Here is a 21,713-nt window from a genome sequence, read left to right on the forward strand (position 1 = left end):
TTGCTGAAGCCCAAACACAAATCCACGTCAGCCAAGGGTTTCACAGCTATTACATCCACTGACATTCGCCCGGAATACTAAGGCATTTGCTGTTTTGCAGGCTTTACGTGAAACGGTTCTTAGCGTTAAATCACTAAACCTTTGTTCGTTTGTAAATTAGTTAAACCACTTGTGCTGTTGGGCCCAACACAATGAGTTGCAGGATAGGAATTTGGGCAGATTATATCACAAATAAAACCTTAATACAGTTTTAATTTTAACACTAAATACAAGAAAACACTTGTAGTACAAGAAAATTACTACTTCCTGTTTTTCCCCACAGATCGGTGTGTCTGCACACTTGGGAACGGTGCATTCGTGTTCTTCGGTTATTTTCTAAATCAGTCCTTAAACCGCAGACATTCGATATTACATATTTTTGTCCCATTGTAATAAAACGTGTGAACGTGACATAATAGACTACCGCTTCATGTCAACATATTGACATTGTTCGGTGTGTTGCGTTCAGATTTGCTTTGGTGACGCTCGGGCGACTTCACGATACCCAGCGCAATAGGCAGAGCGCAAATTCAATAACGCAACAGTACTTGATTTTGATGTTAGTACTTGTAGGTGGTCGGAACAGGTTAAGTCTAACAACTTTAGCTTACTCAGCTTACTTGTGGGGTACTTTGCGATTTACGCAAGAAGAATACTCAATATTTTAGTGGCTCTGGCTCCCCCCGATGATGGCAGTGAGCGCCTCTGCTGCTTTTGACAACCGGAGACCACGACTACAGTCTGTTGTCAGCAAACAAGTTGGGCCAGAAAGCGGCTCCGGGCCTTTGTACTGCAATTCTAGTTTATTTTAAGCGCTAACTACTCTGGTTCTCGCAATAAGCCTTTCTAAGCCGCTGAGGAAGTCCCATATAGGTCTGATCGTGAAAGACTGCCGAGTGAGTCTGTGCGCGCGTGAGTTTTATGCGACTGGTCTGGACTATGGAGACACACACCGAGGTTCTTCTGGTCACCGCAAATGTCGGGTCACTCTTCGACAATGTAAGTAATTCAGCTCTTGTCAATGTACAATAAAAAAAAAACTAAACATAGTAGACCGCACATGTTGATTTTGATTAATGTTGGCTATGTCACCTAGACAAAATCAAACTATACAGTACTTCGAATGGGCGCCATTTCGTTGGTGCGTCACGATTTCGTGATCATGGGCACACCGATGTGTGTTACGCCCATCGAAGTTGTTTTTACCTTACAATGCATTACAATTCCATTGTCTTTTTTATTTTTCTCGTTCTACCTGGTAGCGTTAACACTTGTCTCTTGAGGGTTAATTTCAGTTAATCTTTTGTAGCACGGCAATAATCAAGTCATTTGGTGACATGATGACCTGCCAGGCGTTAGTGTGCACGTTTAACGCGCCATGATCTGAATTACGTCAAAATCTAATTATTCACAAACAGGGGTTTTACTACAGTTCCTCATACAACGTTTTATTTTTTATTTCAATTATTATAAACCATGATGCAAATGTAAGAACTACCTAGCGTTGTAAACACATTTAACTTGGCACTGATATAACAACATGGTGAAAAGTGTTAGGATATCCAAATCAATTTTCAATTTTCCGAGACATTTTTGGAGAATTGTAGGCTTCCAACTTTTTATGAATAGTATCGGTGTAGAATCATATTTTTTTAGGATTAAGCGAAACAACCCGAATGCACAATACTGTAATATGTAAAATGTGTCATAAGAAGTGGTGTACATTTGGTACTACCTGAAATAATTGAGTAAATATAATATATTACCATTACCTAACAGTGTTATTAAAACAACGCAAATATCCTTAAATGAGTATTACTCATACATTATCACTCAAAAATTAACATTCTTTATAGTTTACTTTCTTTACTTGTCATGGTCAAGTGTCCCAAAACTTTAGTTACTGTAGATGCCGTAAGTGTGGTTCTGGACGTTCCCGATTAAAACATAACCAACATAAAATACAATCTGTATCTTTTTAGCACATTTAATTTTAGGTTTTAAAATGTCCAGCTATATTTTATAGCTTTTATTTCCGGCTGAAGTGACAAAGTTTGAGGTGAGGTCAAGTAATTCAAGTGTTTTTGTTCATGGAAATTTGGCTCAGGCACATGTTTCCGGGTGCCAGATTGAGCTACAGTGGAAACATGTTATTATTTTTTATTATTATGGGAGATATGTAAATAGATGAGAATCTTTACTCTGGGATTTGAGCGTTTTTAGTTGAATACCAGCCGCCTCCATTCATATACAAACACGCGAAAATATTCCTCCAGCTTTTAAAATATTGGCAGCTTTTATTTCAAGATTAACTCTGCATCTAGCTCAATCCATCTTTCCAAAGTCCATCACGTCTTCCCTGTTCCTGCTGAACAAGAGCTGCATACGCCAAGAAGCTGCCACCCCACCATGTTTGATAGTGGGGATGGTGTGTTCATGCTACTGTACGGTGTGATTTCTTACGTAGAAATTGGGCCTCATTTTTGTTATGAGTGCAAGTCTAATGCAAAGCGCAATGTAACCATGAGGTTTGATGGAGTCTTATTTCATTGGATATTTTACTAGACTTTGCACAGGTAGTACTGGATGGAACTGGGGGGTTGTGCTTGTTTGTGGGATGGAAGTAGTCGTTTCCCGGCCAATCTTTTTGACATCCATAATTTCTGCCAAAATCAGAGCGCAGTCTATTTGATTGATTAGGCTTTGCTTGAATTTAGCAGAAACAGAAATACCTGTAGTCACGAGAGTACATGCATGACACTGGCAATTAAACTGCAGAGGGCCAAAATATAATGTGAAGCAGCTTTCAGGATGATGCAATTCAGCTGAACACCACTGCAAACTCCACTCACCAACCTCATTGTAATGAGTACTTGCGCAATATCCCAATTTTTCTTTGTTTTGGATTTGTGGTGCTGATGTAAAAAAGCAGCAACACTTCACAGGGAAGTCTATTGTTATCTAGCCACTCAGTTCACAGAATGCAATGTGTGTCGCAATACATATATTTAATTCTAAATTTTAAAGATGTTATTGTAAAAAAAAAAGTGTGTTTCTGTTATCAGTATGCAGAATGTGTATCATTGTTAAATGGTAAAATCTGGCTTTTTTTAAACCAGTCTTCTCTTCCTTTCGGCTTTTCCCTTCAAGGGGTCGCCACAGCGAATCAGTGTCCTCCATCTTCAGAGGTTTGAATCGCATGTTTGTTTTGGCCAAGCTTTTACGTTGGATGTCCTTCCTGACACAACCCTCTGTATTTATCCGGGCTTGGGTTCGGCACAACAAGACACTGGCTTGTGTCCCCTTGTGGCTACAGAACAAGCAACTCCTTGAACTTAATAAAGATAAAGATGCTCAGGAAAAAGGCTCCCAAATATTTGCAGCTATTTGGTCCCATGGTTTGTGACCTCACAGGTCAGAGGTTGTGGGTGCAATTCCAGCCCTGGCCTACCTTTCATTGGAGTCTCATTGAATTGTAAATGTGTAACTGATACCCCAAGTTTGAATATTAATAAGCGATTTGACTCTAATTATCGCATTGCATCTCATGTTTTAGGTTGGTGAAATACAAAACGAATGGCTTCAGGAGTTGTACAAGGTAAATTTGACATATCTCTCCCACTTGTAGACTTTTCACGTCATTTCATATGACTCATTTAATGTCTAACCTTTACTGAGCCTGACAAAAATATCAGTCAAATATTATTGTCATTTACTTACAACGGATTCAGTGTGAATCTGGGTGTGTTCAGTCGAGCTCAAAGATGATATACTGGTACTTGCAGAAAGCCATGCCATGTGATATGGCTCACAATCTACATACATGACTGCTTCATGCACTGTGGAAAACAGATACTGTTGACCATTGATAAGAAATGAACGCACGGCCTGGTATGGAAACTAAGTGAACAAAAATTTCCACCTGACCACCTGACTGTGGAAAATGATCACCTGACTGTGGAAAATGATCCTCCTCCTGTGACAAAATAATGTGAAATTTTTCTCTCCTGACTCTTATGTCATGTAATTCTGCAGCATTTTACTCTGTGTCACAGACCATCGGCACCTACCAGCCACAGTTCATCGCACTGCACTTTCAGGAGGTTGGAGGGAAGGAGTACATGGTCAATATGGGCCACGCAGAAGAATTCTTTTGGTAGGAAAATAAGCGATGAGTAATCCATTTGTTTGTGTTTGTTTCGATCACAGAAAATGGTTCATTTTCTTGCATTCAAATGGGCTGCATCATTAAATGTTTTATTCCATTCTCAGTCAATTAAACTTTTTTGAATTTGTTTGCTCCAGAGTGGAAATAAGTAATGACAAACTGAATACATTTCCCAACTAACATTGCAAAAGTTTTAATGAGGCAAAGCTGACTTGCCACAATTGCTCATAATTGCTCTGTTACTTTCTAGGACCATTGAATCCAGCGAAGCTCTAAAATATTTCGACAGGCGCTGCATTTACGTGGACAACCAGTTTCAGGCAGAAGAGAGTTTCACGGTGAGAAAGAAAGAAACGTGCCAATGCTGTGACAGTGCAGCAGTTTTCAGGAAATTCCTCTAGGTGGAGCCCTCATCCTCGGAAGAGAAATGAAGTGCAGGATCTGTGGTGTCATGCAGTTAAACCGAACCCTTAATTGTTTGCCAATATTATCAAGTAGCGCCCGGAAGTCAACTTTACAGTGTAGAGGCAGCTGCGCCCTTTGTGTGTAGAGTTTGCATGTTCTCTGCGGGCCTGCGTGGGTTTTCTCATGGTCCTCCGGTTTCCTCCCACACTCCAAAAACATGCCAGGTGGATTGAACACTCTAAATTGTCCCTAGATGTGAGCGTGGATGATTCGTTTCTGTGTGCCCTGTGATTGTCTGGCAACCATTCAGGGTTACCCCCACCTACTGCTAGAAGCCGGCTGCGATAGGCTCCGGCACCCTCTGTGACCCAAGTGATGATAAATCAGTTTGGAAAATGAATGAATATTATTATTATTATATGATAGTATGTACATGTCACATTAAAGAATTGGGATATATGCACTCATATCATTTTTTTATTTCATGTGCAGTCCTAATCATTCATGTTTTTATGATTTACTTTAGGGGTTGTCAAACACTTTGGTCCACTGATCCTTTCCAGTGGAACCTGTCACGTCCGCACTAGGAGTGGCAACCGACCTCGTAGGACGAAGAAAAAAGGGGAGCTGGATCCAAAATACTCGATGGAGACAGTGTAGTTCAAAAAGGGTTTTACTGGGACACGCAGGGATAAACAAAAGGTAACAAAACAGAACAGTGAGGCATGACGGCCGAGCGAGGCTAACCTGCGTACTGTGAGGCGACAAGGTCAGGAAATGAGGGAATACACCAGCGAAAACCGAGCGAAACCGGGTGACTTTTATAGCCAGAAGGCACAATCAGTGGGATTAGAATCAGGTGTGCGGGCCCGGAGAACAGGGAGGGGAGGGGCGCGCACCTGATGCCAATCAGGATGTGACAGCCCCCGCCCCCTCAACGGACGCCCCCTGGCGGCCCACCTGGTTTGGAGGGATGAGCCGAGTGCAACGCTCGGGTGAGTGATGGGTCGAGGATCCAGGAGTGGGGAACCCACTCGCGTTCTTCCGTCCGTAGCCCTCCCAGTCGCCCTGATATTGCAAGCCCCTGCCCATGCACCGTGAGTCCAATATTTCCCACACCGTGTATACGAGCTCGTCGTCCACCATCCGGGGAGGAGGGGGTGGGACGGGTGCTGGAGCTAGGGAGCTGGTTTCCACCGGCTTGAGGAGAAACACGTGGAAGACCGGGTGGACCTTCATCGTGGGTGGCAGCCGGAGCCTGACCGAGACTGGGCTGAGGACGGCCTCGATGGGTAAGGGGAACCGCGGCCCCAATTTGGCCGACATCCCGGCCAACCGGAGATCCCTCGTGGACAGCCACATCTCCTGCCCGACCTGGTAGACCGGTGCCTGGCGGTGACGACGATCCGCGATGTGCTGGTTCCGGGACGCCGTGCGCGGCAGGGCGGCTCTGGTCTCCTTCCACACCCGATGGGCCCATCTGAGGTGGTGTTGAATGGACGGGACCTCCACCTGGCCCTCCTGGGTTGTGAACAGCGGTGGGTGATAACCACAGGCAGACATGAAAGGAGACCGACCTGTGGCTGAGGAGACCAGGGTGTTATGTGCGTACTCCACCCACGGCAAGTGGAGAGCCCACAACGCTGGACGGTGGAGGCACACGCACGTAGAGCTGCTTCCAGATGCTTATTCTTGCGCTCCGTCTGGCCGTTGGACTGAGGGTGGTAGCCAAGCTCGCCGACGCCCCTATGGACCGACAGAAACGTTTCCGTTACCTTGGACACGAACTGCGGTGGAGACGGACAACGTGGTTAACCAGGAGCTGGGCCGTCTCGATGGTGGACGGCAACCTGGTTAACGGGATGAAGTGGGCCGACTTGAAAAAGCGGTCCACTACCGTGAGGATGACCGTCTTGCCACGGGAAGGGGGAAGGCCCGTGACGAAGTCCAGGGAGATATGGGACCAGGGTTGGGAGGGGACTGGTAGTGGCTGGAAAAGTCTCGCCGGGGCATGCCTTCGCGTAGTCCGTGACGTCCTTCCTGTAGTCCGGCCACCAGAACCGCTGGGCTATAAGGTGGATCGTCCTGTTGACTCCAGGGTGACAGGCGACCCTGGAGGCGTGTCCCCAGTGCAGCACCTCAGCGCGCAGTGCTGGGGGGACGAATAGGCGATCCACCGGGCAACACTTGGGAACCGGGTTACCACCTTGGGCCCCCTGAACCTTCTTCTCCACCTCCCACCTAAGGGCGCCCAGGATGTGTTGCGCCGGCAGAATGTTGGTAATGACCTCCCCCTGCTCTGCCGGCTCGTGGATGCGTGACAGAGCGTCCAGTTTGGTGTTCTGCGAACCGGGGCAGTAGGTGAGGGTGAAATTGAGGCGGGTCAGGAACAGTGCCCACCGGGCCTGCCGCGAATTCAGTCTCTTGGTGGACCGAATGGCCACCAGGTTCTTGTGGTCGGTGTAACTGTGAAGGGATGTTTAGCCCCTTCAAGCCATTGTCTCCACTCCTGCAGAGCCAGGGTGACCGCCAGCAGTTCTCGATTTCCCACGTCGTAGTTGGCCTCCGCAGGGCTTAGACGGCGGGAGAAGAAGGCGCACGGGTGGAGCTTCTGGTCAACCGGAGAGCGCTGGGATAAAACCGCCCCCACCCCGGACTCCGATACGTCCACCTCTACCGCGAACGCGTGGTCCGGGTCGGAGTGGCGACAGGGGGGTTAGTGAAGGCGCGTTGTAGGCGGTTAAACGCCCCCTCAGCGTCGGGTGTCAACCTAAAGGGAACCTTGGTGGAAGTGAGACCGGTTAGGGGAAGTGCCTTCTGACTATAATCGAGGATGAAGCGGCGGTATAAGTTGGCAAACCCCAAAAATCGCTGGAGTTGTTTGCGCGTCTTAGGGGTTGGTCATTCTCCACCGCTTTGGTCTTGGCGGGATCGGCCCGAAGTTGCCCCTGCTCCACGATGAACCTCAGGAAAGACAGAGAACGGACGTGGAACTCGCACTTCTCTGCCTTCACGTAGAGCCGGTTTTTCAGGAGCCGCACCAGGACCCGTCGGACATGCTTCCGGTGTTCTTGTGCGGATTTGGAGAAGATGAGGATGTCATCCATATAAACAAAGACAAACACGTTAAGGAAAGCCCTGAGCACATCATTGAAATCTTTGAAATACGGTAGGAGCGTTGGTAAGTCCAAACGACATCACCATTTATTCAAAATGCCCCAAGGGCGTTTTGAATGCCGTCTTCCACTCGTCCCCCTCTCTGATGCGAACAAGACGGTAGGCGCTACGCAAGTCCATCCATCCATTTTTCGTACCGCCTATTCCTCATTAGGGTCGCGGGGGGTGCTGGAGCCTATCTCAGCTGTCTTCGGGCACGAGGCGGGGGACACCCTGAATTGGTTGCCAGCCAATCGCAGGGCACACAAAGACGTACAACAGTTACTCTCACACTCAGACCTAGGGACAATTTAGAGTGTTCAATCTGCCTGCCATGCATGTTTTTGGAATGTGGGAGGAAACCGGAGGACCCGGAGAAAACCCACGCGAGCCCGGGGAGAACATGCAAACTCCACACAGGGAGGCCGGGGTGGGACGCGAACCGGCGACCTCTGCACTGTGAAGCCGGTGTGCTAACCACTCGACTACCGAGCCGCCTATGCAAGTCCAACTTTGTAAATATGGTGGCAGATTGGAGGGGCGCGAAGGCCGAATCCATGAGGGGGAGCGGGTATTTGTTGCGGATGGTGATGTCGTTCAGACGCCGGTAATTTAACACACGGGTGCAGGGTCTTGTCCTTCTTTTCAATAAAGAAGAACCCCGCGCCGAGCCGAGAACGCGAGGGTCGGATAAGTCCCGCCGCAAGGGAGGTGTCAATGTATGTGCACAGGGCTTCTTGTTCCGGGTGAGAAATGTGATATAATCGGGAGTCCAGTAGTGGAGCCCCGGGCTGTAGTTCTATGGCGCAGTCATTCGGTCGGTGGGGTGGCAGGGATTGCGGTCGGTCTTTGCTGAATGCCTCTCGCAGATTGTGGTTCCATCGCGGCACGGCCTCGAGGGTGTAGTCGTCATGTCCTGACAGTCCCAACATGGCGGAGTGGAAAAATTGATTTTGACATGGCTAATATGAGCCGACATCAGCAGTATGAAGTAGACAATGACCACCTAAACCCGCTTGCTCAATATTTGCAGAGGGAGAGCAAAGGCGTCAGTCACATGACCATGGACTTCATTATTTCAAATTGTTTGACAATCAACCCACGGTTGTTTGGAATGTGTTTTTCTTTTTTTTTTTAAGATTGTCAGTAAGAGCGATGGGGCAGCCGGGAACCCACAGACTCATTTGTTCCACTGCTGCCATATCATGAATGCAGGTCCATGCGCTACTTTTTATGTATTTAACTATTTGAAGAGAAAGTTGCTCAAATCTTTTGACGACACTCAATTGCAAGTCCAAGCCCTGACCCCCACTTGACTGGAAATTGGCAATACCTTTTTTGAACTACAGTAAAGTCTCGTTATATCGATATTCAAGGGAGTCCGAAAAAATATCGATATAACCGGGACTATCGATATATCCGACCCTGTTTGCATGTAATTTTCTCCGTGCGTGCATAGAAATAGTATCGATATTACCGGGACTATCGATATATCCGATATCGATATAACGAGACTTTACTGTATTAACCCACACTCCTCCCTTTGCTCCGAAATCTGACAACAGGTGTTGAAGACAGGCTGTGCTTGTTGCCCGAGGCACCGGGAGTCAAAAGGAGAAGGTCAATGGCCAGGTGTGCGGGTGACAGGGCCTAGTCAATACACTTTAGTCCAGATTAAAACTATAGATCCGAGCTCGTACACAATAAATAAAGTGTGGGGCCACGATGGCCGCTGGGACTAAGTTTCCCCCTGCACTCCAGTGTTTGCACCCTCCACTCGTTGCCCTGAGAGAGTTCTTGCACCGACAGTTCCTCCATGCTGTGTAGCCTCATTCTCATTAGGTTTGTGCCACCTGTATTGATTTTCAATTTGTTTCCCGTTGGGTGCAGATCATCAGTTACATGCCTGAGAGAGCGTTGGGGTGTAGGGTGTGTGTGTCGTGGTAGAGGTGTGGGGGTCGTTTTCAGACTGCAAAAGTAAGTAGGCTCTGACTTGCATGTTCAGTACAAATGGTGTTTGGATTTAAAACATCACTTGTAAGTCAATATTTTTTCTTCAAATGTGCACACACCTGATTGATGAAGAGCAGTGCTCAAGTGTATATGGCGCAAAATGCATGCACGTTTCGTGCACTATTAAAATTCCACTAGGCCAAATTTAGACCTCATTGCACAACATTATTAATGTGATGAGACGTGTCTGCTTTAACTATTGACGAAAATGTTTGCTCCAAATGTTCTTGGTATATTGATCTTTTATTAACAACCCTCTTTCTGTCCACGCTCCAGTCATGAGTTTGGACAAGTTGCTTCCTAATTGTTGTTCACTGACGCAAAGCACACAGACGTCTGTGTTTTGTTAAATGAGAATGACTTTGGCAAAGAAGAATGATGATGTCTTTTGGGAGCCGATGGGTTGGGGGGTCTTGCACAGTGGTTTGTCACGCCCTGACGCAAGAGCTGATTTTTCTTTTGCCGCCAGTCCCTCTGAGCAGTGTTTGCAGACAGCAGCAAGCTCCTTCTTAATACCTTTTAAATTGTTTTAATCTTCTAGTCTTTATTGATCTCGCGGGACGTGATTAATCAGATCAGTGGAGCAGTTAGTACATTAAAAATTGTCAGACCATGTTGGGGATGATTGGGTGCTGAAGTGGACTTCCAGGATGTGTGTGGATGGAGGGGGTCATCTAAATCTCTTGGATTAAGTTGTAGGTGTCCTTGGCAGCGTAACAAACAATCATACAGTATCAGTCATTGTGCAAGCCTCACACAATGGCGAAACAAACATCTTAGTTCATCTTCTTAGCTGTCGGCTTGGGATGATTTCTGCTGTTTTGGACGGCACATTGCAATGACTTTTTGCCTTTTGTTTACGGGTCAATGCTTTTACAGTTTGTAGGGGCCGAGCATTGCGCAGTTGATACAAAAATGTGTTGCTCAGGATTATGTTTGCCTTTGTGAAATGCGTAAATCCTGCCACCTTGCAATCATATGCCAATGATCACCTCACCTCAAATGCCACTGCGTTTGGATTGGAGTTGCCTTTGTTAGTCTCGCAGTGGAGAAATTTCACAGCAGCAAAGTTATGAAAGGAATGAAAGTAGAAAAAGAAAATACAGGAGTTGCCACTCTCGCGGCGCCGTCTTGAAGTCAAAAGAATAAAAAAAAAAGAAATAACAAATAACACGACAACACAAAGACACAGAGAGTCATTCTACTTTCATTCCTTTCATCACTTTGTTGCTGTGAAATGTAAATTTCTCCACTGTGAGACTAATAAAGGCATATCCAATGCAATCCAATCATTCTTAAGCACTTTCTGTACCCTCTTTGTTACATTAAGCATTTCCAGATGAAAGAGGAGAGGATCAAAGCGTCTCTTCACCAGTGCATCAGCGACATCATGGTGGAATGTGCGTGTCGACTACAAGCTAAATGTTGAAAGCAAACACGCAGCTTCAATTCCAAGCCGCGACTGTTCCACATACGCATCGGTGCTCTGCGCTGGCACTCCTTCTTTGCAATAAATGAATAGCAGGTTGTCCTATTACCTGTAACCAAACTACAATATATGGCAATTGTAATTCCAACTAATTTATCATTTTGTAGATATTGTTCCATTGGTATCACATATTGTAGATTAAAGTATCACACAGCACATGTATTTTTCCACACAATTTATGTAAAAGCATGAATATTGAGCATTAAGGTGAGGGTGTGTTCTTATGGTACACTAGGACCAGTGTAAAATTTCACGCTCGAATCCTTTGTTGCAACCTATGTAAGTCCTTCCATTGAATTAACTGAATAGTTCTTGTCAATATTTATAGAATTATGTGCAGTTACATCCCGGTGACGCTCCCCTGAGATGATTTTCATCCCAAAAAATGCTTTTGCAACGTTCACACCAGGGCTGACAAACTCATTTGCCGCGGGCCACATTCTAGTTACAGTTTCCTATCGAGGGCCATAATGAATCTGGGGAAACCATTAGAATGTTTCAACTCCACATATTGCATACAGAACGCTCAACAAATTAATAAATCACTAGTTTTCAAATCTGATGTCAAGAATAATGACTTATTGTGGTTTACATTGGACAATTTGACATTTTTGTCCAGATTTTAGCAAGCATCATGGCACTTTGACATGCTGTATTTGCTTTCACGGGCCTAATAAAATGATGTGGCGGGCCAGATTTGGCCCCTGGCTCTTGATTTTGACACCTGTGGTTTAGACTGTCTGTTCTGGTGCAGTTGCGCTGCATCTTTTTTAAAAGTCAATGGATCATCCAGAGTATAAATTTATTTCTGATTTTCAGTCATCATAACTCCAATGTTTCTTGTGTTGTTCTTTTGCATGTAGGCGTTGGGCAGCATGTATTTCATCCACAAGTCATTGAAGAACATCCGCCAGTATGACTTCAGTGGTAAAAACAATCTTGTGACTTTAGCAGGAGAAAATGCATTTTGAGATTAGCCACAAAGAGCTAGCTCCTCGCTTCTTCTTCCCTCCCCCCACCATCGCACATTTGCAAAGTGCCGGAATTTCAAAGGAGTCATTTCCCACTTGCATATTGCAGTCACGTTGGGCATGAAAAAGCTCCTCAAAAAGCTTATGGAAGAACCATAAACATCATGAAGCTGCCACTATCTGTTTGGCCCAAACAGATCGTCGCTCACCAAACGTAGTCTAATGGCTCCTTTATAGATCCCCCTCATCACGTATGCCGCACTGATGAGGTTAACACCAGTTTATTGATTGCTGTTTGCATGTTTCCTCACTCTTTTGTGTGACAGCCGCCTGTCCCTCCCTCTTCGTCTTTGCCTCTCATAGTTAAGGACTTTAAAGCGGTGCCGGGACTGGACAAGCATGTCGGCTCGCTGAATGGGGTCACCACCATGGAAAAAGAAAAATTCCCAAAGACTTTCTGGCCTGATGTGAGTGTTTGTGTGCGTGTGTGTGTGCGTGTGTGTGTGTGTGTGTGTGTGTGTGTGTGTGTGTGTGTGTGTGTGTGTGTGTGTGTGTGTGTTTTTCATCTGGAAGTTGTGTTTGTCCCAAAGGGACATGTTTGGACAAATGGGCCTCGTAGGCATGAAGGGGCTGTTTGGCTCCTCTGACAGAGAGATGAGATAAATTATGTGAAAGGATCAATAATTATATGTTTGGCTGCTGACTCTTGTTAATTTGTCTCTCTTGCAGTTCAAGTGGTCCAGAAAGGGCTTCATGAGGACCCGCTGGATTATCCACGATCGGTACGTACATCGCATTAATCCTTGCTCATCCGATTTATGCACATACTGTTTAATCTTGCCAGACACAGATCATTAAATCCAGTAGATGATTACGATCAATTTTGATTGACAATGTCAGAGAGCTATCCATTTCAAAACAGATTTATTATCATGGCACTGCACCAGATTGAATGGTGCCGCTGACGCTACCTTGTAGCTACTTCACTGGAGATTTGAGTTAAATTACCAGAGTTGCCAACTGTTCCGGATTGTTTGTATTTTGTTACGCAAATGTCTTACTGTGATTTTATTATGGCCGCAATATATGATCTTCTAGATTTTTTAAAAACAAAAATCAAGGGTCATCTTGCGTGTGAGCATCGATAAGAAATAAGGGCAGCCACACAAAGTGAAGCTTTATTGGCAGATGATTATGCGCAGACCATAACTGTGAACCAGAAGAATTCGGACAACTTTATCCTTTACAGAAAAACAAACACCAACACTATGCACAGTGTTGTTTTGCTGTCACTTTCATGATTACTGGTTTGAATATGCCAACTAACTATGACTCGGTGAGGCGGAGCTAACATTCTTAATGATTGATTTTTATTTTGGTCATAGATAATACATAAATACAATTAACTTCATCCATGATCAAAGGGTTGAAGCCTGCTATTGTCGTATTCACAAATAAAATATGAATCTGTGTGGGATTCTTTCTTTATAGATTTAACACATATCTAATCATGTGGATAAAAATCGGTCGATATTTTGCATTTGTATGCAAAATTGCTGATCGATTTTAATGTCATGACATCATCACTCATATTTGTGACATAACACATAACATTAAATGTGTACACGTGAATCCGGAAGCTCGTCTTTTATTTGATTATTCATTTATACTCGCCGAAATACCTGTAGACGTGGTCTGAAGAGGCAAAAATTTTGATTGACTTTCAGCCCTGAATTGGTACTGTGCAGATTGCAGATCGGTCAGCTAAATTCCCAAACAGATGAAGTGAGGCCTGAACTGTCTCCAACAATCAGGATATCGCAGCATGTCCACATGCTCCAAAATTAGAGTCTTCAATTCATCAAAACATGTAACATCACATGTAAAAATAAACACCGCAACAAAAGGTCAGAGCCAATTATCACATCTAGAATCTTTGCCTGAGAGGCATAAATGCTCTCCGCATCCTTCACCAAACATTGAATATTTTTTTCCGATGCCATTTACTCTTTCCCTTTCAAATCCCTCTTGTTGCATGAGTGTGAATTTTTGTTTGTTGTGTTCCCAGAGGACTGGACCTAGTCAACATCCACTTGTTTCACGATGCCTCCAATCTCATTGCCTGCAACGCCAGTCCTTCTGTTTATTCTGACAATCGCAAAAATGCACTCAGACACGTCATCAACAGGTCTGAGTTGTCACTCCATCAAAAATTCTCTTGTCACGGTTGAATTAAAAGTATTAGCACATAAAACAGTCCTTAATCTGAAGTTGGACAGGTGATACTGACTGATTTTGCTTTGAATGTGAGTGCTAATACAGTACTTAACTCATTCACTGCCAGACGATGTGCTTATGTGTCCACTCCAGTGCCAGGGTTTTTGTCATTTTCACTCAAATTGCAGGACCCACAGAATATTGAGTTTTAGGACTACATAAACATTCAATGAAGCATGAGCAACCTTAAACGTTCTTCTTTCATCAGGAAAAAAATGTTTATTTCGAGCTGTACTTGGTTATAGAGTTATCTGCATTGAAAGTGGGGGCGGCTGTACAAAAGGTAAATGCTCCCCCCTCGTGGGAGGGAAAAACATTGCCAGAGTTCTGACCGTAGCTTGAAACACACTCCCCCGCAAGATAAAACAAAACCCGAACAAATTCGGGAATGGTTCTCCACGTCATGCTTCTCAATTCCCGAATAAATTCGAGAATGGCAGTGAATGAGTTAATTTATGTACCAATAGTAGAAATTCTTTTATCCTCTCCTCACACTCAACAACAAGGTCAAAATATTGCATTCCAAAGCCCATGTTTTTTATTTTTCTAGGATATCAGACGACTGCCACACGCCAATGCCTTTCTTCCTGTTTGGAGATTTTAATTTCCGTTTAGACACTCAGAGTCTAGTCAAGGTATGCTCCAACGATGCTGCTGTTTTTGTATCTCTGCATTGTCATCGCTCTTTGCCCAACACCTTTGTGTTTGCATATGGGCAGCATTTGTCTCGCTCAGCTGAAATCCAGACCGTAAAGAAGGCCAGCAGTAATGAAGTGGAGAAAATCATCTGTGAGGAGAAAGCTGATCGGCAGGTGGTAAAAAGTATTCCCTGAAAATTATTTTTACCTTATGGCTCATGTTGTTTTTGCATTTGCAGGTACTTCTGCTGATTGAGGACAAGCTCTTTGCGTATCTGAATCAGGCAGTGTTCAGAGAAAACAACGGCAAAGCGGTGAGCTCATCATCCAGACTTATGTGTTCTTATTTAGGTCTGTCACAGGCTGAATCAAAATCTGTGGCAAAAGTGAGGAGTTGCAGAAAAAACCACAGAACGGTTTAGTATTTTATTGTGAATAGTAATATCAAGTAACAATGTGCAGATGAATAATTGCTTGAAAGATAGGATTTAGCACATTTAAAAAATCAAATTTCGATGTTTATTGACAAACCCTTCTTCCTTCCAGCTGCTAAAATATGACAAAGAAGTTGCAGCCTTCCACGACGTTGTTCGAGAAGAGGAAATCCAATTCCCACCCAGGTGAGATTTGTATTTTGCTGCAAATGTCCTACCTCTCTTCTATTGTTTGAACAGAACCAAGTGTTAGATGCTGCTGTCTATCTCTGATGCTCCCAGTTACCCCTACAGTGAAGAGTTCACTAAACCAACCCAGTACATGAATACTCGCTGTCCTGCATGGTGTGATCGAATTCTGATGTCGCACACTGCTCAACAATTTATCCACAGTGTAAGTCACCCCCTGCTGCTTCTTATGAGTTTGTTTTTGTGTTTATTATTTTTTTTTTTTTTTTATTTTTTTGTATTGCCAGTAGTTGTAGTTTTTTTTAAACAAGGAGTATTTCTTCAGTGCAAGTGCACATTCCTCTTTCTTAACAGTGGACACTTTGGCGAGAATGATACGGGTAGTTAGTGTTATAAATATCAAGCATAACTTTAGTCAGTAATCAATTTCTTCTAAAGTGCTCTCATTTGTATTTTATTTCATGAAGAAAAACAGTTTTTTTCCCATTTGTGTTTTGGTTATTGTTTTTGTTTTCTTTTAACTGATACGCTTTGCACACTCATGCCGAAGCTCCTGTTTAGCTACATTTTATACCCAGACTCCTCGATATCATGTGCCACATCACCGGCCCCTTCTCTTAAAGACATACTGTACATCTAACATGTATAGTTATAGTTACAATACATAATCATTTCTATACATTTTATTCATGTTGTAATACAGTTCCAATGTGTTTAATAAGTGTTTCAGTGTTATGGTTGCAGATGGGTAAAATGCCACAAAACCTACAAACTACAAAGAATGACACTGGTAGGCACGCCAGGAAAAAAACCCCGATAGAAACTGAAACCACTTGCGGATGGCAAGGTAAAGATAAAAATAAAAATAGCTTGTCAACAAAGGATAAGATGACTCAATCATATAAATACCAAAACCAAGAGTGATAATAAACACAACAAAACTACTAATAGGAAAACAAAACAGAGAGTGAGAATCCAGAGAAATATCGATAATGCGTATAAAAAATTGCACTTGAAAAAATAGCTTGAGCTGGGCAAATTATTGACAGTTATTTGTCATCAGGGATAATCCATGTTTAAATGAGGAAAAGGTGCCCAGCACGTAAAAGCGGAAGACCACTCCTACCTGTTGGGGATTAAACAGAATGGAATCATAACTTTTAATCACTTAGATGTGTTTTAGTAAGTTTGAAGTATATGCGAGGCATCTAACTCTATCATTTAGTCGGGGATCTGGAACATCTCCCATGTAATGAGTGGTTGTTTCGGTGGACACTTAAGATCCATTTCCACAAGGACAGCCCACTAAAGGGACTTATATTCCACATATAGATCCGAAGGATTATTTTTGAAGTCTAAGAAACAATAACTTGGACTATATGAAGCAGTCAATTTAAGATCAGTTCACCACTGGTATGAAGTATTTATACACTGGTGTATAAGGCACACAGAAAAGCCTTCATTTTCTTCAAAAGATGACCCTGCGCCTTCGCACCTGCGTATAAGGCCTTATATGTGACGCCTTATATGTAAAGTAACAGGTCTTGCGACTACTGTCAGCAGCCACCGACTCGACTAGTTACGCACGACTCGAGTAGTGCGTAACCTCAGGATGTACTGTGGCACCTTATAATGTGGTGTGCCTTATATTTGTGAAACTTTTTTCATTCATTGGGGGTCAGCCTTATATTCCGGTGCACCTTATATATATATATATATATATATATATATATATATATATATATATATATATATATATATATATTTTTTTTTAAGATACACCATTCATTGGGGGTGACCCTTATACTCCGATGTGCCTAATACACTGGAAAATACAGTACTCAGTGGAAGTATTAATGACGCTTACCTTCTGTTCCAAGGGCACCCATGGCAAGAGGAGTGTGATTTATGACACAGTGGGCCCGAATGTTTGTATGGGCGATCATAAGGTAACAACCTTTGATTGAAACACGGATGCTGGAGCCACCAACCGGGCAGCCGTTAAGATTTGATAATGTGTCAATGTGTCTCTTCAACAGCCAGTTTTCTTATTCTTCGCATTGAAGACAAACAAGCATTGACTTGGGGATGTTCTCGGCGGTAAACCAGTGAGTATATGTCCATTTATTCATGGTCATGGCATGTGTACAGGACGTTGAGGGAAGCGTTCGGCCTTAGAGTAGCAATCATGTTGGGAATCCCAAGAGAGGCATTAGCTAGACGGAGCCCACAGCGTTGCCGTGTGAACTAAGATGAAGTACCAGCGGGACAGTAGCTCTCCTTTGTGTCCATGTGCCATCAGCACCTTTCACTGATGTTTTTTACATGCTCTCCGCTGTCAATCTGGATCCACAATACAGAGTACGCTGCTCAGTTGGTCCACATTTCTCTCTGGATGGCCGACTCAGGAGAAATACAGTAAAGCCGACAGAATATTTTGGCGTTTTTATTTCCTCGATTTTTGTTTTGTTTATATTAACCTACGGACACACAACTACAAGTCAGACTGGGAAAAATATCATGCTCAACACGAACCACGAGCACTGGAGCCCCGCAGAGATGCGGCCTCTCCATTGCGCTTCTCTCTCTACACGAACGACTGCACTTCAACGCACCCAGCTGTCAAATTCATAAAGTTCGCAGACGACACCACGGTCAGCCGTCACAACCTAGAGCTGAACACGCTCAAGACAGTAGAGATGATCGTGGACTTCAGGAAACATCCATCAACACAGCTACCCCTCACACTATCCAACTGCCTCGTGTAAACCATTCATGTTCCTGGGAATCACAGTCTCCCAGGACATGAAGTGGGAGGTCAACACCAACTCTATCCTGAGAAGGGCCCAACAGAGAATGTACTTCCTGAGACTGCTAAAGAAGCATGGCCTGTCACAGGAGGTGCTGCAATATTTCTACACGGCTGTCATCGAATCCATCCTGTGTTCTTCCATCACCGTTTGGTTCGGGGCCGCCACAAAAATGGACAAAAACCCGACTTCAATGGACAGTTAGGACGGGGGAAAAGATCATTGGCACCGCCCTACCCGCTCTCGAGGACTTGCACACTGCAAGAATCCAAACTAGCGCGGAAAATCCTACTGGACCCGCCGCACCCTGCCCACCACCTTTTCCAGCTACTCCCCTCAGGCAAGCGCTACCGATCCATGCGCACCAAATCCAGCAGACATTTAAACAGCTTCTTCCCCCAAGCCATTAACTCTTTGAACAGTAACCCAAATGGAACTGTATAGTGCCTCTTTGCAATTTTCTGATGATGATACTAGTGGAGCGTGTTCTACCGGAAGCAAATTCCTTGTGTGTTCTACATACTTGGTAATAAAGATGATTCCGATTATGATTCGAACAAAACGTTTTTTTTTTTAATCTGTGTTTGTTCGATTGGTCAGGACAAACTAAGACAAGTGCTTGAATATGTGGCTTTCATGTCGAAAGTCAAGTAAAGGAGAGTACGCACGTTACAGTTCGTTCGACCGAGAACACCGTCTCATAAATCACACACATCAATATTACAGTACGATACGATAGATGGATAAACAAATACATGTGCTTGCTACAGTTTAAGTGTGAGGAGTTAGGAAGAAGCTCTCCACTCATCCATCCATGCATTGTCTCATGTGCTTCCACTCACATGGGTTACGGTCGAATTGGAGCCTATCCTAGTTTTCATCAAGGTACACATACCCTGAAGTGGCTGCCAGCCAATCACAGGGTGCACAGAGACCAGCAACCATTCACGCTCACACTCACGCCTCAGGAGAATTTAAGATTAAAGGTTTGCCATCTGCTACCAGATGGTTATTGCAAATGAAAGAATCTGTTCTCAATTGACTTGCCTGCACAAAGAAAGGTATAAACAAGCTAACTGCTGAGCTAACAGCCTACTTCGCTTCTTTTTGCTCCCTCAAGCACATTTCTCTCCCTCGCACATGCCAGTAGAGATATTACAACGCAAGATGAAAAATAAGATCACCCTATTTCTGTGTGCATATCCATTATTTTAGTTTAACTGACTTCTAATGGACAATCTTTTTTTTCTTGTGTGGTTGTGTCTCTAAAGGTGCATCAACATTCTCTGAAAATTGAAAGAATGAAAGAACGTGACTCAAGATCAAATAAATGCTTGTCAATCCTGATCTTTCAAGTCCAAGACCTTCACTTTTTTGGTTTTTTTTTGCACAAGTTGTTATCAACAGACTCATGGAATCTGTCAACATATCTTCATCTTCAGTCCAACAACTTTGTTACCGTGTTCAGAACCATATAAGGTTTAAGTTTGAACGTGCTTTGGTTTCAAATGTAATTGTGCATTTGTTTTGAATTTTTATACTTCTAGCCATTTACTGATGTGCTGTTTTTATTCTCTTTTCATTTTACAAAAATAATTTCAGACAGTTGTGATATGTACAGTATAGTTTTTTGGGGAAGGGCATTTGCTCAAACCTCCTGCCCTTTTTTAAAATCTAATCCCTGTTACAACACACGGTTCAAATGATCAGATAATCAGCAAGCTCCTCAGATGTTGTAGAAAGACCCTGCGTATGTGATTAGAGTGTGTAGTAGCGGGGAAAATATGCAGGACGGTGGCCCTCATGGAATAGAAGTAAAGACCCTTGATGCAACAGAACATCTTTGAATATGATCAAGAAAAACTGGCATGGTAACTACAGTGATACCTCGGCTCACGAATCTAAGTGGTTCCCAGAAAGTGTGTGTAAGGCAAAAAGTTCATCTGCCAAACATTTATTTCCCATAAGAAACCATGAAAATGAAAATAATCTGTTCCCAGGTCCCCATAAAACATAATTTTCGACTAAAAAAAAGTACACAAAATATACCTTATTTTATGTATAATAAATGTGCTATTGTATTGTAATTAAAACAATAAACTGTACTGTTTAATAAAGTCGTTTAATTTACCTTTGTGATGGTCGTTCATGTAGTTGCTTCTTGATGATATCCGAGTGAAGTTGCTGTGCTTTCTCGGCGATAATACCCTCACTCACACTCAGCTGCTAGCTGCTTTTCGTTAATTCAAATCAATAGAAAATGTTCAACCTCTTCTATTGCCTGAGATCGTTGCTTACACAACACAGAAACACCGTTAGCCACATGTAGCAATGGTCTACTTAGCGTACTGGAACTGCGACGTTAGGTCACACAAACGCACACCTCGTTCGTGTTTTTCAATGATCTTCTTCTGGTCGACCATAATTTTCTTTTGTGTCTTCTTCGGCTTAAGACTAGCCTGTGGTGGGGTCTTTTTCGGTCCCATAATAGCAAACGTACTACACTGGATAACAAACCACATCCGCACTCAAAGAAAGGGGGTGACAAAAACTAGTCCGCCAACCACCGTGGCGCTTTTCGACTGTGTGGTCTGGTGTTCATTTGCCGAAAACGAATCCGTCAGCCACCGTGGCGCCGTGTGGTTTGGCTCGTCGGTTGAAAACTAGTTCGTCAGCCAAGACTATATGCTCACGAATGTAATGTTCGTGAGGTAAAAAGTTCCTGAGCTGAAGCGTTTGTATGCAGTTATCACTGTACATATTAATCTGTCTGTGTGAATTTGTTTTGTATTCATCTGATAATGGATCCAATAATAACATGAAGTGAACCCTGCATATCAAGTGCTTTATGATCCACAACACTCAGCAAATTGTTCTCTTGAATTCATCTTTTAAGATGTCTTTTTGAAAATGTTCATGTTGTCTATGCTCAGAGTCAACCGAGCCGTATAACATTAAGAAGTTAACCACCATTATACTATTAAAATGTAATTTATCATTTGAAGGGATGCTCTGTGACCACCCTTTTGAAATTACTTTTCAGGGTTGAGCAAGAGGCACACACAGAAAGTTGACCAGTAGTGTTGTGGTAGTAGTAGAACAACTCCAGTCGTTACCTGCGAAT

At 43.6% G+C, this 21,713-nt stretch overlaps 1 protein-coding gene across 2 annotated transcripts; it reads left to right on the top strand.

Annotated features, from left to right (window-relative positions):
* The first annotated feature begins 458 nt into the window (after positions 1-458).
* Positions 459-20,378, top strand: inpp5l (inositol polyphosphate-5-phosphatase L). Of its 2 annotated transcripts, none has more exons than XM_088994746.1 (16): positions 459-1,038; positions 3,596-3,637; positions 4,095-4,195; positions 4,458-4,545; positions 12,134-12,197; positions 12,605-12,708; positions 12,971-13,023; positions 14,310-14,429; positions 15,069-15,153; positions 15,238-15,330; positions 15,396-15,470; positions 15,703-15,776; positions 15,873-15,984; positions 17,660-17,728; positions 17,819-17,887; positions 18,140-19,853. In XM_088994746.1, the coding sequence occupies exons 1-15, from the start codon at positions 961-963 to the stop codon at positions 17,858-17,860; spliced, it is 1,200 nt and encodes a 399-aa protein (XP_088850872.1). In that variant the 5' UTR covers positions 459-960; the 3' UTR covers positions 17,861-17,887; positions 18,140-19,853. The 2 variants fall into 2 exon arrangements, with proteins under 2 accessions (XP_088850872.1, XP_088850871.1); XM_088994745.1 differs by lacking the exon at positions 18,140-19,853 and adding an exon at positions 19,861-20,378 and having other exon boundaries at positions 464-1,038.
* Positions 20,379-21,713: the final 1,335 nt, after the last annotated feature.

Source organism: Hippocampus bargibanti, linkage group LG04 (assembly GCF_051943395.1).
Source record: "Hippocampus bargibanti isolate YZ-2025 linkage group LG04, ASM5194339v1, whole genome shotgun sequence".
NCBI classification, from domain to species: Eukaryota; Metazoa; Chordata; class Actinopteri; order Syngnathiformes; family Syngnathidae; genus Hippocampus; species Hippocampus bargibanti.

Bases quoted from the DNA above. Each gene is read 5' to 3' on its own strand.
- inpp5l (XM_088994746.1), top strand. From the start codon at position 961: ATGCGACTGGTCTGGACTATGGAGACACACACCGAGGTTCTTCTGGTC. The intron at 4,196-4,457 runs GTAGGAAAATAA...GTTACTTTCTAG, and splicing joins CACGCAGAAGAATTCTTTTG to GACCATTGAATCCAGCGAAG. The intron at 15,985-17,659 runs GTAAGTCACCCC...TTCTGTTCCAAG, and splicing joins CTCAACAATTTATCCACAGT to GGCACCCATGGCAAGAGGAG.